Here is a 24094-nt window from a genome sequence, read left to right as displayed (position 1 = left end):
ACTATTTCTCTCTCCTAAAGCTAGACTTTCTGTAGTTGAAATATCCTAATTGTGAATGTCATCCTTCTTGGGGACTGGGACGACAATGTCCACAACTCACATCGGCTCCCCATCGCCAGTTTCACCGACCAAGCAGGTAGAGATGCTGAGGTATTTGCAATCACCAATGACCTATCTCAGATAATCAATCATCCAAACAGGAATACCTGACAACCCCCCCCCCCCAATTTTCCAACACACTTGACCTCTTCCTAACAAGTCCCTTTTCGGGTATACTGTGGTTGTCGGTTCTCCTCATGGTAACTAGAACCACAACCTCATACAAGTCTCTTTTCCAACAGAACAACCTTCACCTACCAGTTCATCACAGTCTTGTGCCCTTTGGCACTACAAGGATGCCAACTGGGAGAACCTCTGAGACTTCTATTCCTCCTTCCCATGGTCTGACTACTGCTTCAATTCTGATCCAAACACCTGTTCGGACTAAGGAATGAAGTCTTTCATTCTTATCAAAAACGTGTGGCAATATTGTAAAAGAAAAAAATCTCTGTTACCATGAATGGCTCAAGACCAAAAATCTAGCTGCCCAATCTGCCTATACTGTAGCTCGCAACAGTTGTAAAAGAATCATCACCAAGTCCAAGTCAGACTTTGAAAGAGCCAAATGCTGTAAACTCCCTTCTTGCCCAAATGGCAGTTGCTATTTCTTGAATCTTACCAAGGCCATTTGGTGTAACTTCTGCCTGCCCAGGTTTCCACCACTCTCACATCTGAATGGTACTGGGGAAAGTTCTCTCCACTTTACCAAGAACAGCACCCTTCAAGTTACCCATAGTTTTCCAATAAAAGAAATCTGAAGAATCCTCAATAACCTGAACACAAACAAGGGCATATGGTCCTGATGGTATCCCTTCCATTGTGTTAAAAATTGTGCCCCATAACTAACACCTATCCTGTATTGCCTCTTCAATCTATCCAATTCAACTGGCATCTACCCTACAACATGGAAGCAGGTCCACATCCAACCAATCCCAAAGAAAGGTGATAAAAGTCAACCAACAAACTAACCATCCAATTACTCTCACTTCTGTTCCCACTAAAATTATGGAGAGGGTCATCAACAACCAATTCTTGAACTACCTAGAGTTGTACCAACTAATTAGTGACCAGAAGTATGGATTCCACCACTCACGATTTACAGCTGACCTTGCTTTCACCACCCACCTCTGGACTCAAGCCATGCAGAAATTTGAAGAAACTCACGTGGTTGCCCTCGACATTTCAAAGGCATTTGATCAGGTTTGGTGCATGGGCCTACTACCGAACTTCCATCCTATGGTCTACCTTCCTCACTCTGCAAACTGGATTGCCAACTTTCTCACTGGTCACTCACTACGTGTCATGATGGATGGTTTACTCTCCTCAGATTTCCCCAATAATGCAGGAGTACCCCAAGCTTCTGTTCTTTCACCCACTCTCTTCCTCGTATATAAATGACCCGCTCTCTCAGACTTCCAATCGTATCCATAGCTTTGCCAATGACAGTACGTTCCATTCCTCCTTTCCATCTGACAAACGTTGCATGCTGAAGTATTAAAATAGTCAAGATCTACCACAACCAGTGACCTGAATTCAGATCTCCTAGCTATATTCCAGTGGGACAAGGACAACCTTGTAAACTTCAATGCTACCAAAACTTAGTCCTGTCTGATCTAACAATTTAGAGAGAATTTTGGTGTACCACTCCAAATATGGAAGTAATTTTCCATGGCTCTCATGAGAAATAGCTTACATCCCTTCCTCTTACCTTCAGTAAGATATCCATACACGATCAGATTTCTCTACTTCTACTGACCTGCACCTCTGATCTTTCCTGGCACAACCACATTTCAACTACAGCTTCTGCAGCCTCCAAAGAACTTGTACATTTTTTCACAAGGCACTACATCACACCTTCACAGCTGCTAACTCTATACAAAGCCCAAATCCTCTTAGCCATGGAATACTGCTTCCATATTTGGAGGTGCACCAAAATTCTCTCTAAGATTGCTCAATTCTAATCAGAAGAGGACAATCTGGCTAATTAATGATCCCTCTCTCACATATCCACTTCAATCCCTCTCTCACAGACATTCACAGTTTCTGCATTGTGCCTCTTCTACAGTGCTTTGCTGAATTGCATAATATTATTCCTCCAAAATCATTAAAACAAGAGCAACTGTTAACCAACACCTCCCTTTTACAGTCCATCTTGAAACTTACTGAAACAACTTCACTGCCTCTCCTTCATTCCATCTACTTTGTCCTTTGGAACAGTCTCCCTCCATTCTGCCTTCCCTAAAGATTACAACCCTCAGCTGTTCAAGCAAAATGTGAAATGATTCCTCCTTTCTTTTATTCCTCTTGATCACACACATGGCACTAATGTGTTATAGGTCTTGTGACCTTTCATATGTGGATCAAAAAAGTTCATATTTTCGATTTGTTGATACTAGTAAAAATAACTTATATATTTGAGAACTGCCTGCATTATGCAAGTTGCCTAACTAGTTCTAATTGTAGTTCAGCTGAACAACTTCAGGACTTTAACCATACAAATTCCAAAAATATTTAATCCAATAACAGTGCGCTACAGTGAGGTCAGTAGTCAATGAAATGTCTGAACTAGAACCTGAATATTCTAAATGAAAATTCCCATGCGACAATATAAATTGTTATATTGTTTTGTACATAATAGGGCCAAGTTATTCTTTAGTCAGCTTTCAACAGATTGAGTCATAATTATTATTATTTTTTTCCCCGTTTACACAAACACACACACAAATTATTGATCGCCCAGAAATTTTGATGGATGTTCTCAATTTGTTCAGGAGGTAAGGAAGAACAGGTTGATGTGATTTTATTAATTTCTGCATGGATGAAAATGACTAAGCTCAATAAGAACTAAGACCAATAACCACCTAGTCTAGCCATAAATACCGTTACATATTTGAATAGGACATAAATCTTTAATCGATCAGTAAATCATTTAGAGCTTTCAGCACACACAAACCACATGTATAATATGCATATAACAGCAATCAATGTTTGAAATGTCCTCTCCTCCCCTTTTGTCTTCATGCATGCCTGAAGGAAACGCTGCCACTGCTTACTCCAAATCCACCTTCATGTTGGCAATGCTGTGATGTCGTTTTTTGCAGGCTACTCTCTCTCTCTCTCAAGCTTCAATCACAATTTGAAGTCCAATGGATTCAGATCAGGGCTTCCAGATGGTGATATGTGGTTGGGCACATTCGCTTCCAACCATTGTTGTGTGGTCCTTGTCTTGCGTGCAGGGGCTGAGTCCTATTGGAAGGTCTGCTGTGGAACAAGGTTGTTCAGGGTCATACCACAGGTTAAAGCATAGTGTCTTGATACATTTTGGTTTAGGCTTTTGATCCCTTTCTTACAGAAATGCAACTTAGATACTCCCTGATACATCACCCCCCCCCCCCCAACAAACCATCACTGATGAGGGGTGACGACTCTGAATCCTGGGTGCTATGACACATGCTGTGCAACCATCTAGGAGAAGTGCCTTGATTTTGTCACCCTCTGCAGCATAAGTTATAGTGTTAGGAAGTATCCAGTAGAACGATGATATTCTCATTCTCAAAGTCATTAGTTAGTAGATGTGGCATCATTCTCTGTGAAACATTCATCTCTCGTGACATCGCTTTTTGCATTCTCACGTTTACGGCAGAGACATGACCTCAAGCTGTTGCATCCTAATGCAGTATGGTCAACTTGTTCTTTGGCAGTCAGATATGTTTTCTGTATTGTTATAACAGTTAATAGTCCGATACACAAACATCCTACTGATCCCAAGTGTTTTTAGCATGTTAAAAATAACTTTGATATTCTCATTCTCAAAGTCATTAGTTAGTAGATGTGGCATCATTCTCTGTGAAACATTCATCTCTCGTGACATCGCTTTTTGCATTCTCACGTTTACGGCAGAGACATGACCTCAAGCTGTTGCATCCTAATGCAGTATGGTCAACTTGTTCTTTGGCAGTCAGATATGTTTTCTGTATTGTTATAATAGTTAATAGTCCGATACACATACATCCTACTGATCCCAAGTGTTTTTAGCATGTTAAAAATAACAGGTGGCTGCATTCCAACCTTACCTTGTGAAGTGCTATTACACCTACACAGTTTTCATAATCTCTACATATTCCCACATATTTTCCTATCAACAAAATTTCTCATCTGTGGCCATCTACAAAAGACAAACTGTCACCTCTATCATTAGCTGGCGTTTGCCAGATACCTTGTGAATGTAATTTAACATACTACTTTGGGCAGACAGCCATTCTGTGGAAAAAATAATTACTGAACATCAATATTATATCAGGATATTAAGCCTGGATAAAGGAGGAGGGTCGGTCAGATGAGTGTCAATGCTCTGACTGTAAAGAAAAAACACGATTGTTATCTGATGCCTATACAATCAACAGCTACAACATGCTGGCTCAGGCGTCGCCTGGATAAACAAGGCCTGCGATACCAATCGAGTGATCGGGGTCGGATAGAAAAGTGGGATACCGAAAGGAAACAGAACTGTTATCAGTAGGAATGTGCGGACACTCTGGATGTCAGGAAAATTAGAACTACTTCGTGAGGAAATGAAGAGATATTGGTGGGATATACTAGGATTGGCAGAGATGAGATGGACATCATCTGGAGAGATCAATGGATGCGAAGTAATATGGTCAGGACATGACACCATGCACGAAGCAGGAGTTGGCTTCCTTCTTAGCAAAAGAGCTCGAGAGGCACTGTTAGGCTACAAACCAGCTAATGAATGAATCATAGTAGCAAGATTTCAGGCAAAGCCATTCAACATATCAATAGTCCAGATATATGCACCCACATCTGGCAGCACAGATGAGGATATTGACTTATTCTACAAAGATCTGACAGAGACAATAGAAACAATACCAAAGCAAGATGTGCTAATTATTGAAGGAGATTGGAATGCCAAAGTTGGAATAGATAATGATGTCATGGGAAAATATGGTTTCAGAGAAAGAAATGAATGAGGTGAAAAATTGTTAGAATTTGCTGTGGACCACGAGATGATGATCTGTAACACAAGATTCCAACAAAAGGAGTGTAGAAAATGGACGTGGCAATCAAATGATGGGAAAACCAAAAACATGATTGATATGATGATTAAAAGAAGATGGATAACATCAGTACAGCAATGTCGAACTTTTCAAGGAGCGGATATAGACTCGGACCATAGTTTAGTCATTGCAAACATCAAGATGAAATTAAAAAAGAAATATAAACCCCAACATCAGAATAGAAGAGATACAGCACGAATAAGTGAAGCAGAAATAGGAAGAAGGTACAGAACAGTGTTAGAAGAGAAACTTAAAAGTGTGGAGAAAGAAAAAAACTCTAATTTAAGAGTGAAAAGAGTAATGAAGGCAATAGAAGATGCAGTTGAAGAAACAGTACCAGAAGAAGAGAAGAGAAGAAATGGATTACACAAGAAACACTGAAGTTAGTACAGGAGAAAAGAATGTTGAAGATAAGAAGGGATACATCAGAACAAATACAAGAGCAATATAGAAGAAAGTGTAATGAGGTGAAAAAAGCAGACAGAATGGATAAGATGAAATGGTTAGAAGCCCAATGCAACAATATAGAACAGTATTTAGGACGGATAGAACTACAATTCAACAGATTTTGACAATGAGGTTAATAGCAGAGAAAGCTAGGAGAAAAAACAAAAACATATATACTTGCTTTGTTGATTTTCAGAAAGCAAGGTTGAAGCAATGCAGAACTCATATTTCCATATCCCAGTTCCCAAAAGGTGACACACCTTATTATTAAATTACTGTGGATTAGAGAAAGATGCTGGAAGTTTTTTCCCACTTGGTTAGACTATAAATTATATATTTAGTTTAATCCTTTATCCAAGTGTAAGCAAACAAAGTTTGCGCCTGGAGTATCTTCAGGACTAGAGCAACTCATGGCAAAGTGGACTAAGTGCTCATCACTTTCCTTAATATCTCATAATGCAAAGCACATCTCCTTGCAGACATGCATAATACTATCATTATGGGAAGGGTCACTACCCAGGCCGGTTTCGACCTTTATTGAGGTCTCATCAGTGGGAGCCAGACCCCAGAGGTGAAGCAATGCAGAACTCATATTTTCATATGCCAGTTGTCAAAAGATGTCACACCTTATTATTAAATTACTCTGGATACTTAGTCCACCTTTGCCACAAGTTGCCTTAGTCCTGGAGATACTTCAGGTAAAACTTTGTTTGCTTACACTTGGATAAAGGATTAAACTAAGTATATAATTTATAGTCTAACCAAGTGGGGAAAAACTTCCAACATCTTTCTCTAATCCAGAGTAATTTAATAATAAGGTGCGACACCTTTTAGCAAATGGCATATGGAAATATGAGTTCTGCATTGCTTCAACCTTGATATCACCTCTGGGTCTGGCTCCCACTGAAAAAACTCCAATAAAGGTCGAAACCGGTCTGGGTAGTGACCCTTCACATAATGCATAGCATGATACATGTCTGCAAGGAGATGTGCTTTGCATTATGGGATATTAAGGAAAGTGATGAGAATTTAGTCTGCCTTTGCCATGAGTTGCCCTAGTCCTGAAGGTGCAAACTTTGTTTGGTTACACTTGGATAAAAGATTAAATATATTTATAGTCTAACCAAGTGGGAAAAAACTTCCAACCAAAATATTTTTAATCCATTTAGAACAAGGCTGAAAATTCACTTACCATTTGTCTCTGATAACTCACTTGTGGCAAGTGAATTTCTGGAGCCCTGGCTATAACTAACAAATTTTTGAAGCTTTCATGCAAGTCTTAAAACTCAATCACAACATGATTAGATTTATAGTCATTGATGCAAGAAGTGCAAAACAAAAAATCAGTGATGACTTCAAGATTAATTATTTTTTTTTTTAACTGATATTATAAGGTGACAAAGGAGTCTTGTTTAGTCCTTACCTATTCAAATGCTTAATACTATTTCCGTAACTGCCAACTATCATTACCTTGAAACTCTATAATGTAGTATGGGGGAAGAGGAGAAATTATGGAACATTTAAAGTGCACAGGAATGGGGGAGAGGGAGGAATGACTGTCAGAGGCCTGCTAAGGCTGGGTGTGGGATAAGGTCCCACACCCAGCCTGTTCCTCACAACATGATTTGTGAGAGAAAAACTGTTCCAATGAAGGTAAAAAATATTTTAAAAAAATACTGCCATTTCCATCTGGAACTGGCTAATTCACTTGATTTAAGAAGAATGTTGAAATTTCTCATGAGAGGACCAGAATGGATCACAAGATAATAAACTAAAAAAAAACCAAGAGACTTTTTAAAGAAACTGCAAAAGTTATGATAAATGTGCTTTAAGATGTACATTTTTAATAAAATTAATAAATTAATTTTACAGAATTGATAAATGCATTTATGGGATCTGGTCAACTTTTTTTATAGTGCAACATAAATTTGATCTAAGTTAAGGCAGAAATATCAAGAAATCCCCCCCCCCCACCCTGTACTGACTCAAGGATGTCAGTTAAATTTTTAATGAAATTTTAAAAATCCATAGTATTTTATAGTTTCTATTAGTGCACATATAGCATATTCTGCAGATTATTCTACACAATACTGGAAAATTACAAAAATAAGCCTTTAGAGAAAATTATTTCTATTTTCTACTTTGCTCATTTTATATATACCACATCAATAAAAAAATTATTTATATAAAAGGTAACTTACCAAGCTCTGACTTTTTGCAGTAGAAGGTGGCTGTGGTGCTGGTGGCTTATGACTTTTGCGTTTGTTTTGTATGACCACTCTACTTGGTATAGCAGAATCACCACTCACTGAATTTTTCTGCATATTAATTCCATTATCACAGACATTTGATTCAGAAGAGTGAGGAGGAATATCTGGTAAGGCACGATCCTTTGGAGTCCATGAATTCCTATGAATTACATAAGTCATGAATATCATTAGTCAAATCATCAGAAACAATTGTTTCTGATGATTTGACCTCCCCACCCCCAAATGCTTTGATATCGTTACTTTTGTCTACTATCCCATTCTGTTATCAGTCATTGCTTTACGTTATCAAAATGAAACTGTTTCCCATGATCGTTACTCTTTGTATCTAGAAATATAATAATTTCTCACCATAGCAAACACTACTAAAACAAACTTGCTCATTATAATAAACATAATAAACTTCCAATTAATGCGCAGTATGTACAATAAGTTTTAAAAGAGGTATACCATGAGTAGACATATCAATACAAAATTAATAACGGGAAAAAACTCACGTACAAAGATTATTTAATAGTATAATTTTTGCCTGTGTGTCACAGGCATCTTCAGTACATATTAAGCTCAAATTAAACAATAACTGACAATTCCAAAAAGCGCCACCTAAGTAGCTGGTGTAAGATAACTAAAAAGGTCAATAAATTTCCTTAAAAAAATCAATACAATAAAAAGTTAGGAAAGATTAGCTGATTTGTAAAGTACTATCTCCCATAAAGGGGATAGACATAAGCCGTCGGATCTGTTTAAGTTAGGAGAATGAAGTAGAGTTTCACATGTTTCTTTATAAAGGCGTTCCATGAGGAACTGACTTTTGTGAAGAACTCTTGTCTTTCTCCAATGAACTCTATGTCTAGTGAAGATGGCATGTTCTGCAAGTCCAAACTTTTCAGGTTTAAAGTATTCAATATAAGATTGGTGTTCTCCTAGCTGAATAGAGAGAGATCTTCCCGTTTGTCCGAAATAAGATAAGCCACAAGAGCACGGAATCTGGTAGACACCTGGATGATTAAGATGAGGAAGCTTGTCCTTAGGAGAAGTGAGAAAGGTGGAGATTTTTCTAAATGGTCGAAAGGCAACAAAAATATTCAGTGGTTTTAAAACTTTTGCTATACGTTCACTGATGCCTTGTACATAAGGGATAGGAATGCGCATTATTTCTTTTGTGTTTGAAGAGGAAGACATATTAAAATTACTCAAAGTTCTTTTAATGAAGCAATTCTTATAACCATTAGATAGATAGGAAGAAGTTATATATTGTAGTTATATACAGTATGTATAAGGCTATTCTAAAAGAAATTCACTATAGCAAACTACATGCTATAACAAACTGTTCCAGCAGTCAGTTTGCTACAGCAAGAATATCAATTGTATGTAATCTTTCATGTGAACAAGTATTGCTTTTAGAATATACATAAGTAGAAAGGCTTAGAACAATGGCAATCATTCATCACAATTTAACAATATTAATTCAGCACCCAAAACAACAAAATTATCAATTATTTTGCTGGTTTCAAACCAGTATTTTTGGACCATATCACAGAATACAAGGGAGTTGCAATCAAGTAACTGTCTTATTTTTTATTGTTATTTGTGTTGGAATTTTGTTGGCCTGAAAGCCAACAAAATTCAAATAGAAGTTTTTTTACCTATTACAATTCAAAATTGTGATGAACAAAACAATTATCATCTTGTAATGGAGTTCTCCAGGACTTGATTTTAAGTTGTCATAAAATTAAAATCTAAATTTTAATTCAACACCAAGTATGATAGCTGGTGCATGTAGTATATGGCATCCCTCAATGAGTCTCTGACTCCCTTGAGGTCTCTCTTAAAGTAATAATAATAATATATGCTGTTTGGAAAGAAGTTAATGAACCCCCCCCCCCACGGGCAAGATGCATCATTCTATGTAATAAGCCACATGTTTGTAGACAGTATAAATTGGGGAGGGGGGGGGGGGGGAATTATGATGCTCCCAGGCCAGTGCAACTGTGTCTGGGTGAAACGGCTGCAAGAAGAGAACTGATGGAGTTTGAAAGAAGCATTGTGATAGGATGCCATGTTACAGGCCTATCTATTCAGCAAATTGTTAACAAATTGGGCCATCTCAGGCCAACAATCAGTGATACCATACTAAGATGAAAGCACAAGGAGTCAACTGCAAGTGCTACCTACAGTAAAAACCACCATTTGTCAGCCGACACATTGAATGCAGAGTTCCAGACATCAACTGGAACATGAATCGACACAAAAACATTCCCAACCAAGGCTCACATTACTGAAACCAACATGTAACATCAGGTGCTCACTAACAGGAAACCAACAGGTGTTCACTACAGTGAGCACCATTAGTCAATTATTAAAAAAATGCACATATATTAAACATTAATAACACTACAAAAAATATATCAAATTAAAAAATAACTAATATTTATTATAGCAGTTTGAAGTCTGAATTGTTGGCTATCCCTCCACTAAAAAATAAGCCAAAGTCATTGATGTAATTATTTTATTTTTTGATTTTTGTGAATCCTATCCATATAACCATACTACCGGAAACTCTTAGCATCAACTGCGACGATTTCACCATGCAGGAGTTCACAATGGCCCTTGAACAAAAAGCAGGAAAATCACCAGGAGCAGATGGCATCACAGTTGAGGCTTTCAAGCACTGCTCTACAGACATCAAAGAACAACTTCGACACATATATAACTTTGCACTTTCCTCTGGGAAAGTTCCTGAACACTGGAAACAGGGTCTAATAATACCAATTCCAAAAAAGGGTAACCTGAACAAACCTGAAAACTACAGAGCAATCACACTCCTCTCTACTCCTAAAAATCTACAACAGAATGATATCAAATAGAATTGAACCACATATAACTCCATTACTTCATACAAACCAGGCTGGATTCCTCAAAAACCATGGTACTCTAGAACACATTCACTGCATCAGAAGACTAACAGAAGTTCAAAGGACAAGAATCTACCATTGGTTTTGAACTTTATTGACTTTACTAAAGCATTTGATTCTGTTGACAGGGAATGACTATGGGAAACGCTTAAACTTTATGGCATTCCACCTAAACTTATTAGGGCAATCAAGGCACCCTACCAGGGATATCAAGCCACAGTACTAGTTAACGGAGACAAAACAGACAGTTTTCCCATCACCACAGGAGTCCTACAGGGAGATACTCTGGCCCCATCTTTCTTCATCATAGTGATTGACTATATTTTTAAATTAATGCAAGTTAAATCTGGAATCCTTATCAAAGACCCATATATACAGATGCATCTTGAAGACCTGAGCTTTGCAGATGATATAGTCTTCACTGACTCCAACATTACACATGCCCAAAACCACTCCAACAGACTTAGGAGAACTGCAGAAATATTTGGACTAAAAATAAACTCCCCAAAAAAAACCAAAGATATTAAAACATCAGATAGATGGGCACATCTATATAAATCAAAATGATCACCTTGAAGAAGTAGAGGATTTTGTATACCTTGGATCACACATCTTAGATTCCTTAACAGACATTAGAACAAGAAAACAGAAAGCACTGCAGTTCCACAGAAGTCTTAACATCTCAAAGGAGATGAAGATTCATCTTTACAAGTGCACTAGCCAGTCTATCTTTCTGCAGCTCCCAGACCTAGAAAATCTCAACAAAAGCAGCAGTCAATATTATAAATAGTTTGGAACTACTTGTTTAAGAAATATCCTGGATTACTCCTGGGAAGACCAAATTCCCAACTCTACTATATTAGATGAAACCGCAAGATCCTCTAGTCAGCAAGCACTGTTCAAAGAAACCAAATAAAATGGCAAGGCCACCAACTCAGACATCCACCCTCTGTACCCTTTGATGCTCTGGTCCTCTACACCCCCTACAGATGGAAAAAGAAAAAGAGGCAGACCCCGAACTCCATATTGGAAATATATCAGCAATATTCTCCCCATTTCCCCCCAACTCTCTGCACCAGAGATCAATCAATTAGCATATGACACAGAAGCCTGGTTTTCCTTCACGTCATAACAACCTCAAAGTCCTATTTTAGTGTACACAGACTACTTATTTGTTTTGATTGGTTTCCCTATTTATAATTGTAAAATTATAAATAAATGACGATGATCCATATAACAGTTGTATACACCTATAGGAAATGAAACAAATGAAGTAAAAGACATTGTGAAAAAGCAGAAATGGGTGAAACAAGGATATGGTGATTTCATGATAAGGTGTGCGCTAGATGAATGAACAATGAAAGAGTATTTTCTGGGAATGAAGATTCATGACATGACAGACTATATATAAGCAAGTAGAATGAGTGAATTGTTCATTTCTTATAAATGATTAAAAGATGACTGATGAATGTTTCAATTTTCTTGCATTCAATCATCTATTTTAATTGCTGAAAGGCTAACAAGGTTCATCTCCTATGGAAATGGTATTATTGATCTAAAACTCAAGTATTAACTCAATTCAAAGAAAACTTGATCATTATCTATTATAGCTGAAGTCAGTGATTACTCCAAGTATATCCAAAAATAATTTACTAAATCAACAAAAGATTATTTACAACTATTATTTACAGCTATTATATACATGACAAAGAAATTATTACATCATGAATTAAAATATTAAGTCACTCTCACACACTTTCTCTCAAATTAAATTGTACAAACAATTAGAGATAAATGAACATTGTGTTCAACTAAAACGTTTATATATATAATTATTCATTTTTACTCGGTAGAGAATATTATAAATTATTTTAAATGACTGATACCGAGAGATAAAGAGATGACATGGTTTATTTAAAAAGATACCACTAGTTTACTAGTTTCGTTGAATGGATCAACTTCTTCAGGTATCAACAATCAAAGAAATATACAAAAAAATAACAGACTTAAAAATTGCATTAACAGTACTAGTCCAAAAAAAAACAGTAGTACATTTTGAAAACAGTAATGGGAGCTTGAGTTCCAAATAAAGTTTGACTACGGGGTGTCACGAGTGTGCCAGTATTGAACAGAGGCAATGTGTGCATCAGAAAGATTGAAACTTAGGGAGTTATTTATATGGGAAGAATCTAAGGCAATTTCTCTGGATTCGACAATCTTTCTTTCAAGTTCATCATAGCACACATGGATATTAGAATGCAGTCCACAATGTGTTGGAGGCCTTCATCTGAGTTAACGGAGAAAAGAACATGGCTAGAGAGAGAGCGCTGGCTCTAGTCCTGTTCCAGGAAATATTTCTACGGTGTTCTTCCAAACGTAGAAGGATGGATTTAGCAGTTTGGTCTTCCACAATCACATAAAATCTTGTAGACTCCTGGAAACTGAGTTGGAAGATGTTTCTCTTTAGACTTACTAAGTATGGAGGAAGTTTTGGGAGTGTAGTGAAGCAAGTTCTGAAGTTAAATTTCTTGAGAATTTTAGCTAGTTTTGGTGAAAGAGAGCTGATGTAAGGCAAAGAAATAAAGGCTCTGGGGGAAGAGGGATCTTCAGAAGCAGTTGAGTGACGGAGAGAAAGAAATTTTTCAATCTTATTAGGAGAGAAACCATTATTGATAAAAGTTTTTTTAAGAAAAAGGAGTTCATTTTCAATTTCTGTTTCTTCTGTTAGTAAAGATTTGGCCGGGTGTGCTAAGGTAGAAATAATACCAAATTTTTGCGGAGGGTAGTGATGGGAAGAAGCATGAAGGTATCTGTTAATATGATCTAAAAATTGAGATTTTAATACTTTCAGAACATCTGGTAAGCTTCAGATCTAGAAAGGGGAGGCAGTCATCAGATTCCAGTTCGAAGGTAAAAGAGATTTTTTCATGAAACTTGTTTAAGTGGTCCAAAAATAAATTCAGGTTGTTGACACTGTCTTCTCAGATGAGGAATATATCGTCTATATAACGATACCAAAATTTTGGTTTAAGGGGGAAGGAGTTAATAGCTTTTTCTTCAAAATCGTTAAGAAATATATCTGCGAGAATCGGAGAGAGTGGGCTGCCCATGGCTAGACCTGAGTTTTGTAAATAGATTTTATTGTCATATTTGAAGTATCCTGACTTTATGCAATGGGAGAGTAAAGCAAAGAGTTTTTTGGATAATTTGTTCTTAAGAAGATTGAGGAATTCTTGAGCAGGAATGAACATTTGTGAAGAGAGAGAGAGAGAGAGAGAGAGAGAGAGAGAGAGAGACAATATCGAAACTAGCCATTAAATCTGTTTTTTTAAGTTTGATGACCTTGATTTTTGATACAAAGTCAGCAGAGTTTTTAATATGAGAAGAGGAAATTCCAGAAAGATTTCTTAAAAAAAGTTGTGAGGTACTTAGAAAGGTTATAGGTAGGCGAGTGTATCCCTTCAACTATTGGTTTGAGTGGGACATTTGCCTTGTGTATCTTGGGGAGACCATATAATCGAGGGATTAAAGGATGAAGTGATCTAAGTGAAAGACGGATGTTTCTTAGTTACCAAGAAACATCCTGGTTAAAGATCCCTGTGCTCTGCAGCCTAGTTTTGCCCTTCCTAGGAAGATTTGGTCATCTATCAACAGGATTAGAAATAACCAGGGCAGATGTGGCTACCTACTGCATAAATGGAGAGTGTCAGACCACCCTTATTGTGACTGTTCCCCTGTGGCCCAGACAATCACTCATTGTGGATGACTGCCCAAGTCAACAATTTCATGGTGGTGGCCTCCAGGACATCCACATGGTGACAGAAGAGGACCTGGATTGGCTTTCTGACCTGTAGCTGCTTTTGCCATAAAAATAAATAAATAAATATGAAAATGGCAGATATTCAGAATAAACTTCTCAACTTTGCTAATATTCACATGGCCATCACTGTACAATACATCATCTTAGTCTTCTTTGACAAATAATTTGAATATTTAAATTTTTACATATATTGATTTATGATTAAGTATATGCTGCATGTAGATAAGGTAAATATAAAAAGGCCTCAAAAACAACACTGTTTACATGAAACAATGAAAATCAGGGGAAAATTGAACTTGCACTAATTTTTCCTTTTTTTTTTTTTGTAAAATTTTCCACATCTCTTTCTATCCAATTTGTTTTCACGCTATCGCTATGTAAATATGTTCAGATTATTTATAACTACAGTAAATTTAAAACAGACAAGAAATTGGTATTTCTTTTAGTTTTGGATAATCTGGCAACGCTGAATAACCAATTTCATCTTCCCTTCACATGTTATGTTAAACAGCTTGTCATAGCTATTTAGCATAGCCATCATAGCTGGCTTCACCGAAACTTAATTAATGCTATAACAGGGCAGTTAATTTTATACTGTTTGCTCTCTGTTGATATATATATATATATATGTTAAAGATACCAAGCTATTTTAAATTCTATTTTCTATTTTATCATATCCAAGGTAAAATACTTTCTACATATATATATACACACACACACACACCATATTTTTCCGTGTATAACATGTCCCCATGTATAAGACTAACCCTACTTTTTCGAACCCAAAAATTAAGAAATCAATATTTTAAACATAAAACAGAACACATTTGGTATTTTTTTAAATATTCAGTATATTTAGTAATTAGGTAATATTTTTAAGATACATACTAAGAAATTATGCATCACTCTCAGTTCCGGGCATATCATTTTCTTCATCGATTTTCATTTTCAAACATTTTTATGGGCTCAAAATATTGTTAATGCATTAAGTTACCCTGCCAATGAGTTGCAGACATATGAATGCTTTCAGAGTTCTGATTGGTTTATTCAGAATCAGCTGTTAATGACATCAATCGACAAAATAATGCCGATCACTAGCCTTTGTTAACAAAAGTTAACAAAGGCTAGTGATCGGCAGAAGCCTGTTCGTGGAGACAAGGTACCGGCAGTTTCGCCATGGCAACTGCGGGTCTCTCAACCAGTTACCCACCATGTATTAGACCCCAAATTTTTGGTCTAAAAATTTTAGAAAAAAGTATCATCTCATACATGGAAAAATATGGTATATCTGGCTAGTTTGTCTGTCATGCAGGATGAAAATGGAGTTTCTGGAGAAAAAAAAAAAGAAAAAAAAAAAAAGCCCTGCTACTACTGTATACTGCTTAGATAAGATGTGAAACCTAGCTTTTCCAACCAAAGGACATCATTACTTGAAGGAACTCAAAGGCTCATCCATATTGAATAACAAAAGAAAACTGCAACTTCAAATCCTAAAATAAAATAAAATTCAGTAAAAGAACAAATGTATCATGCAGCAATTTTAAAATAAATCATACCTCTGAACACCACAGTTCTCCAAAGGTAACTGCAAGTCATGAAATTTAGACTCATCAGAATTCTTGAACTGAAAATATTAACCAATTCTTCATTATATGATACTTTTTTACAAAGTTGTTTTTACAAAGTATTAAAGCAATGATTTAAACAAGTCAAAACATTTCCAAATTCTTACCTCTTCTAAAGAAGGCACGTGTGGTGATATTCCACACCCAATTATCCTGAATATAACAAACAAAAATCAATATTAATAGAGTAGAATGCTAAAACATTTAAAATGTAAAAACAATTTTTTTTCTTATTTTTCAGGTTTAAATTTATTTTACAAAACATTTAAAGATGAGATCACCTAACGGTTAAAGCTAGAGAACTTGAGGGGACCTCCACATGGCCTTTTAAGGAATACTAACCAGGGCTTATGACCTAATGTTCACTCCTCACCTTCTCGAAGTACATTACATTAAGTAGGTATCCATATGGATACTAAACAAATGATGATGAACGGGCAATTTGGGATTTAGCCAACTAAACTGTATTGGGTTAAACTACAAGCAACACTCCAGCAAAACTGATGGTACAACAAGATGAAATGTCATTTTTGCTGGGGTGTTGCTGGGTTAAATAAAGACCCTTCTGTTTTCATCCAGAACCAGCATGAACAGTGAAAAGTTAGTTACTGGTACAAACTTAAAATCAGCATCAACAGAATTCAAGATAGGCGGCACTATCAACATAAGGAATATCAATAAAAAAGAAATGGAACGGGGAGAAGAATTACAGAAGTACAACATTGACATAATTGGCTAACTAAAAGCAAAGACAAAAACAGGCAAGATTTTTCTAAATAACAAATACAAGGTGTTATGTTTAGGTAATAATGATCACGGAAAGGAAGGAGTGGATATAGTATTCAACACTAAACATGAGAATAATAATTCACGGTGAAGAATTTATGGAGATGCAAGACACACGTGTTAGAATAATTATTTTACTTAACATTGGGAAAGTAACATTTGACATTTCAACCTCTACAGGGTGGTTCAAAATTCCACGTACAAACTTTGAGGGGAGGTAGAGAACATCCAAATCAACTGTATTCACCTAGGAAAGCATAACTGGAAACACCACCCGAAAGTGATAGGTGGCACTGTTCAGTAGTGCTCCAGGTGAGCAATTGGACTTCCTCATTCAAGCTTTCGACGTCGTACAAAGAACATGCATCGTTTTCTGAATGCTGAGATGGCAGACGTGCACCTCGTTTATGGGTTAGCTGACGGTAATGGACGAGCCGCTGTATGAATGTATCGCAAAACCCAAACGGATGTGTACCACATCACCAAATGTTTGCATATTTGCATCAGAATTTGTGTGACTATGGATCATTCAGGGATCGCAGGCATGATAGTGGGCGGCCATGATCGATGCGAAATTCCACCATGGAAGAGGAGGTGTTGCATGCGATGGAAAATAATCCAGAGACAAGCACACGTGCCACTGCCTCTGCTATAGGAATTTCTCGATCCAGTGTATTGTGCGGTTTGCACTCTTTACATCCATTTCATCTGCAACGGGTCCAGTTACTGATGGCCGAAGATTATTCTCGACATATGGATTCACACAGTGGTTTCTGCAGAAAAGTGCCGTAGACCAGGATTTTCCAACTTGTGTTTTGTTCATGGATGAAGTTTCATTTACCCGCAAAGCAGTCTTCAATCACCAAGATGCTCATGTGTGGGCCCATGAGAATTCACACGCTGTGCAATCACATGCTGCACAACCACGCTTTGCCGTTAATGTATGGGCAGGTATCATTGCTGACTGTTTAGTCGACCCATACCTGTTACCACCCCAACTGGACTCCCAGAAGTATCGGACCTTTCTGGAAGAAGTTCTGCCAGAATTTACTGAACAATGTTCCAATGACTGTGGGTCAACAGATGTGGTTCCAACACGACAGGGCTCCAGCCCATTTTGGCATTTCTGTGCATCAGTATTTGGACAGATCCTTTGGGGCTTGATGGATTGGGCATAGTAGACCCATCGCATGCCCCCCCCCATGCTCACCTGATTTATCGAGCATTGATTTCTTTCTGTGGGGGACCGACCCTTAAAGCTATGGTATACGAAACGCCTGTTGCCTCTGACATGGACCTCATGGCAAGAATTGCCATCACCACTGCTAATATCCAGGAAACTCCAGGTATTTTCGAAAATGTACAGCAATCAATGCATCATCGGTATCAGGCATGCATCACTGATAATGGTCATAACTTTGAGCACCTGATGTGAAACCATATTATGTATCCAACTACTATTGAACTGTTCAGTTACACCTAATAAAGTTTTTTACATTACTTACTGCCTTGTATTATTTCTGTATCTTTGTGTCCCTGTTAGTACCTTCCGGTGGTGTTTCCGGTCATACTTTCCTATGTGAATATGGTTAATTTTGATGTTCTCTACCTCCCCTCAAAGTTTGTATGTGGAATTTTGAACCATCCTGTATATTGAGGTCATCATCAGGAAAAAATGCATACATATAAGATACAAGCTACATGACACTGCACTATACAAAAGTAAGATGAATCTAAATGCTTGTTAATTATTTAACTTAGCCGGACCTTGTGGAAAATAAAATAAAATATATTGTTTATATTATTATAAAATAAAATAATGTATTGTTTAACCTTTATATCAATGACATTGTCAATGGATTGCAGGGGAATATTCAGTTGTTTGCAGATGATATGAAGCTTGGAATGGTCATTAGTAATAGTGAAGCAGTCCTGCAAGAGGATTTCAATAAACTAGACAGTTGGGCAAATTAATGGGGTATCAGTTTAATGAAGCAAAATGTAGTCTTAAAGTTTGGAATACATTGATGGGAGGCTGCATAATCGATTGAAGGAGCTGTTCTCTGAAATTCAGGGAACATATTGCAAAGGTGGTGAAGGTAACCCAGAGGATTGCTGCAATACTGAGAAAGACGTTGACCTGCATAGATAAAAAAGTTATTGTTCCATTGTATAAGACCCTGATCAGACCACACTTAGACTATTGTTCTCAAATTTTGTCCCCGTGATTTGAAAGGGATAGATTAACTGTGAAAAGGGTACAGAGGTAGATAACAAAGATGGTTTTAGAAACTGTACAATGTTAGTTATGAGGATCGGCTGAGGGAATATGGACTGCAGAGTTTGGTAAATAGAAGAAGGAGGGGTGATATGATTGAGACTTAAACTGTTGAGAGGTAGTTACAGGGTTGACACTGGGGAGTTCTTTTGCTTAGTGGAACAACGAGAAGGAGCGATGACAAGGGGTCATCCCTGGAAGTTGCAAAAGGAAGCTGTGAGCAAGAGGGTGAGGAGTGGTTTCTCTGCATGGAGAGTGGGTGAACCATAGAATGCATTGCCTGATAGAGTGGTGAGAACAAGAATGGTCAATGAGATCAAGGAGTGGAATGATAGACCGTGTTTCCTAGGAAGGACCTCCCATGATAAGTCTCGACTCCATGGAGGCCTGTATAATAATAATAATAATAATAATAAAATAAAAAAATATAAAAATTAAAAAAATAAAATAAAAACAAAATATAAACGGAGCTGCATTAAACATTTCTAAAGTCTTCTCATATTGAGATTTTCTTCTGTTTGGGCTTGTTCTTGTTGCTACAGATTGCAGATGGTTCCTCCACATTTTCGGAATGATTAATGCATCATTTTTGTTCAGGTTTGGATAATGTTTCAGCATTTCACAAGTTTTGTTGAATTTTCTTTCAAACCAGGTTTTGGTGCAGTTAGGAACTTGGAGCCTTTCCAGTCAATTCTGTGGCATGTTTCAAGTGTTGGGTCTGATAGGTCTGTTTTACCATAGTGGAAGTATTAAATGTGTCATTTATGTTCATCTTTTCTGAATGGAATGGTGCATCCTGTTTTCCCTATGTAAGGTTAATTACAGGTACACTAAATTTTGTAAACTCCTGGGTGGGTGAGGTATGGAAGAGGAGCTTTGGAAAAGCTAACACGAAGTGTTCTCGAAATTTGTTAAGAACAGACAGTAATATTTATTTATACAATGATTTTATCAAAGTGGAACATGCAGCTAGTCTGTTATATGATAAACTGTACAGGATGTACACAGGGATTTGTTTATAATAATGATAATAAATTTATAATTTAAATATAGAAATTTAAATCTTTTTATTTATTGGAGAAAAAAGGACATAGAAATGGATTATAAGAAAATCAAAACAGTATCATGAATGATAATACAATGTCAACAAGTGGCATGCAGTAAGTTTTTAAACTAGCATCCACTTCCACTGTAACAAAGTGGTACAATATAGAATCAAAACATTCTCAGCATGAAAACAGCTGATCATCTCTTTTATGTGCCATAAAAACTTAAAGTTACTGCTTTTGTATTTTTATGCACTTACACCAAATTTAAAATGGCATAAAAGCAGAAATCATGTAATTATGTACAAAAATTTTACATAATGTAAGAATATAGATACTTGATAATAAGTAGTACAACAGTTATGAAGAAAGACATCCATAAGCAAAAATGGGATCACTTGATGGAATAACTCAACCAAATTACTATACATTAACAGAAAGATTTAGAAAGTAGCATTCAAACTATTAAAGGTGCTGACTGTGATTGAGATCATTATTTGGTAGGATCAGTAATGAAAATAAAACTTAGCACAAACTATTTCAATAAAAATAAACACATCCTAAAGTCAACATAGATAATCTGAAAAACAATAACATAAGATTAAATTACTCTAATGAAATAAAAGCAGAGCTTAATAACATGGAAGAAACTGAAAATATTGATACTCTATGGAATGGAATTAAGTGTTGTATAAACAAAGCATCTGAAAAGGTTTTAGGATTCCAAAATATTTCATACTATAATAAATGGTTTAACAATAGATGCAAAGAAGCAACAGAAAAAAAAAAAAAAAAGCTCTTCAGAACCAACAGGACAATAATAACTATCAAAACTATAGATTTGCTAGTAGTGAATCAAATAAAATTATTAGACAAGAAAAAAGATGCCATTTAAAAGAATTAATCGATAAAACTGAAAAGGAGAATACATATAAAAATGCAAGAAAGTTTTTTCAAGCTATAAACTAAAGACAAGCTATCAATCAAGAACTGCAATAATTAATGATAATAAAGGACAAATTATTGCAAATGACAAACAGATGGCTGAAAGGTGGAGGGAATATTTCAAACAACAGCTAAACTGCCAAAATTGCAAAGTAACATTCCTATCCAGAATTTATGCTAGATGTGAACCGAAGTCAAAGAGCCATCATTTAGTGAAACAGAAACAAGCATTAAAACTCTTAAAAATAATATAGCTGCAGGATGTGATAAAATCACATCTGAACAAATTAAATATGGAGGAAAAGAATTAACTAACAAACTGTTCATACTAATTAAACTTATATGGAAAAATGAAAAACTGCCAGAAAACTGAAAAGAATCAATAATAATCCCCATCCACAAAAAAAAAAAAAAAAAAAAGTGATAAAAGAAAATGTGAAAACTACAGAGGCATCTCACTTTTAAATACAAGTTACAAAATCCTGTATATAGATCTGAGGATTCAGAAGTCATTGACCCATTGATCATCTTTTTACCTTAAGACAAATTCTAGAGAAAAATGGGAATACAATAAAGAAAGTCACAATATCTTCATTGACTTCCAAAAAGTATATGATAGCATACATCGAGAAAGTCTATGAAAAATCTTAATGGAATTTGGAATACCAGAAAAATTAATTAGACTGATTAAAATGTGTGTACAGGAAAATCACTGTAGAGTCCTCACTAACAACATATTGTTAGAGCCAATTCAACATCTCCACAGGTTTAAAACAAGGAAATGCGATATCACCTATATTATTCAACATAGCTTTGGAAAAAGTTATACAAGAAACAACTAAAAGTACTGTATCACATGCTCTGCATCATTCCTGGAGTATGCAGATGATATTGATATCATAGGAGAAAGTGCAAAACTTTTATAAACGTCAAAACCTCTTCTGAAAAAATAGGTCTTAATATTAACCAAAATAAAACAGACAGTATTTAAAAGTATCTAGAAATGATCTCAATAAGACATCAACTATTCAGTTTGCTGATATGATACTGAAAATTTAAGATAATAAGATCCAAAGAGAAATAAAGATGAGAATCCAAGCAGATAATAAATCATATTTTTCATTTTAGCACCTCCTCTCATCTAGAAATCTGTCATATGAATCTAACATAAATATCTACAGAACCATTTGTATTATATGGTGCAGAGACATGAAATATAACAAAAGCTGATGGAGATCAATTACAATGCTCTGAAAACAAAATCTTAAGAAAAATATTTGGCCTGATCAAAGATCCTATGACAGATGAATAGAGAAGGCGAACAATCCATCCATCTTCTGTGAGGTCTTCCTCACAGAAGATGGATGGATAACGTCGAAATGGACGTGAAAGAGCTAAACCTGTGAAACTGGAAGTAGTCAGTAAGGAAGAAAGTAAGAACTCTATGATCTTTATAAGAAGCCACTAATAATAAACGAAATCAGAGCTATTCGCATCAGATGGTTAGGTCACCTGGAAAGAATGGAAGAAGATAAAAGGATAGTGAGAAAAACCTTTTTACATCACCCAAATGGAAGACCTCACAGAAGATGGATGGATAACATCGAAATGGATATGAAAGAGCTGAACCTGTGAAACTGGAAGGAGTCGGTAAGGATAGAAAAAATGGAGAACTGTGGTGCTTGCAGGCTAAGAACCTTGGGGTTTGCGAAGCTTAAGAGGAATATAGATACAATTAATGTATTGTATAGTATTCCTGCATATACAACATTTATGTCTGTGGAGAGAGAGAAAGTTAGCAAAACAAGTGTTCTCTTCCAGGTTGGCAGGAAAAAGACCAAGAGGAAGACCAAGATATAGGTGGATTGATACAGTAAAAAGTGCTTTAGAAGACAGAAATATAAGATCTGATAATGTTGGAGTCTCTACAGGTAATAACAGATTGATTTGGAGAAAAATTGTAGATAGGAAGTTAGTGGTGATGTAAGTTTTTCATGTAGTACTATCATATTCTGTACACCCCTTGAGTATATATGTCAGATATTTGATGCCTTATACTAAAACAACTTGGGTAGCATATCAACAATGAAGCATGTATGACATCAACACAATATTAATTATCATTTTCACGTATTATTATCATCAGAGACCTCCAGGTGATCAAGGACTCATTAAGGGAGGCCATACATCATTTACACCAGCTGTGTCATACCTTCTCTTAAACTCATTCACACCCATGTCCTCACCATTTCAACATGCAAACCATTCCACTCACTCACTGCTCTGTGAGAGAAAAGTGTGGCTCTCATCCCTTTCTTAACTGCACAAAAATTAACTTCCATGGATGCATTCTTGTCCTCTCTTACTTTCTACATAAAAAAAAAAAAATCATCAACTGATATCCTATAACACCCTTTTATAAGCATATAAACCTTTATCACATCATCCTTTCTCCTGTTTATTAGTATCTTCAGCCTACCTACTCTCAATCTCCATAATGACATATCATCTTTATAACTCTTCTCAGCACAATTTCTATAGCTGCATCATCCCCTCAGAACTCAGGAGATCAAATCTGCAGTCAGGTGTGGTCATATCACATTCTTGCAGAGGCAAAATGACTTCCTTATCTTTACATGCCAATGTTAATTTCAGCACTGCAATTACCCTCTGAGCTGCATTTGTAATATTTGCTACTTAATCTTAACTTCAAATTCCTATCGAAATTTGCTACTGAAATTTTTTTGAAAAAATAAAAAATAAAACAAATAAACAAGAGTGGGATTTATTA

General features: G+C 36.2%; 1 protein-coding gene across 3 annotated transcripts in view; it reads right to left on the bottom strand.

The window, feature by feature from the left end:
• Positions 1-24094, bottom strand: part of LOC150107486 (uncharacterized) — a 156935-nt gene that overhangs the window by 105924 nt on the left and 26917 nt on the right. For all 3 annotated transcript variants that reach the window (XM_090391333.1, XM_090391336.1, XM_090391335.1), the window contains exons 3-5: positions 16356-16401; positions 16180-16247; positions 7823-8030 (exon numbers count right to left, since the gene is read on the bottom strand). In XM_090391333.1, the coding sequence (XP_090247459.1) occupies positions 7823-8030; positions 16180-16247; positions 16356-16401 (322 nt within the window). The remainder of the gene's footprint in view (positions 1-7822; positions 8031-16179; positions 16248-16355; positions 16402-24094) is intronic.

Source organism: Typopeltis vanoorti, chromosome 4 (assembly GCF_054136105.1).
Source record: "Typopeltis vanoorti isolate ZY-2024b chromosome 4, IOZ_Tvanoo_1.0, whole genome shotgun sequence".
In the NCBI taxonomy this organism is placed as follows: Eukaryota; Metazoa; Arthropoda; class Arachnida; order Uropygi; family Thelyphonidae; genus Typopeltis; species Typopeltis vanoorti.
Note: the sequence above shows the minus strand (reverse complement) of the source record. Positions and strands in the feature narration are given on the sequence as shown.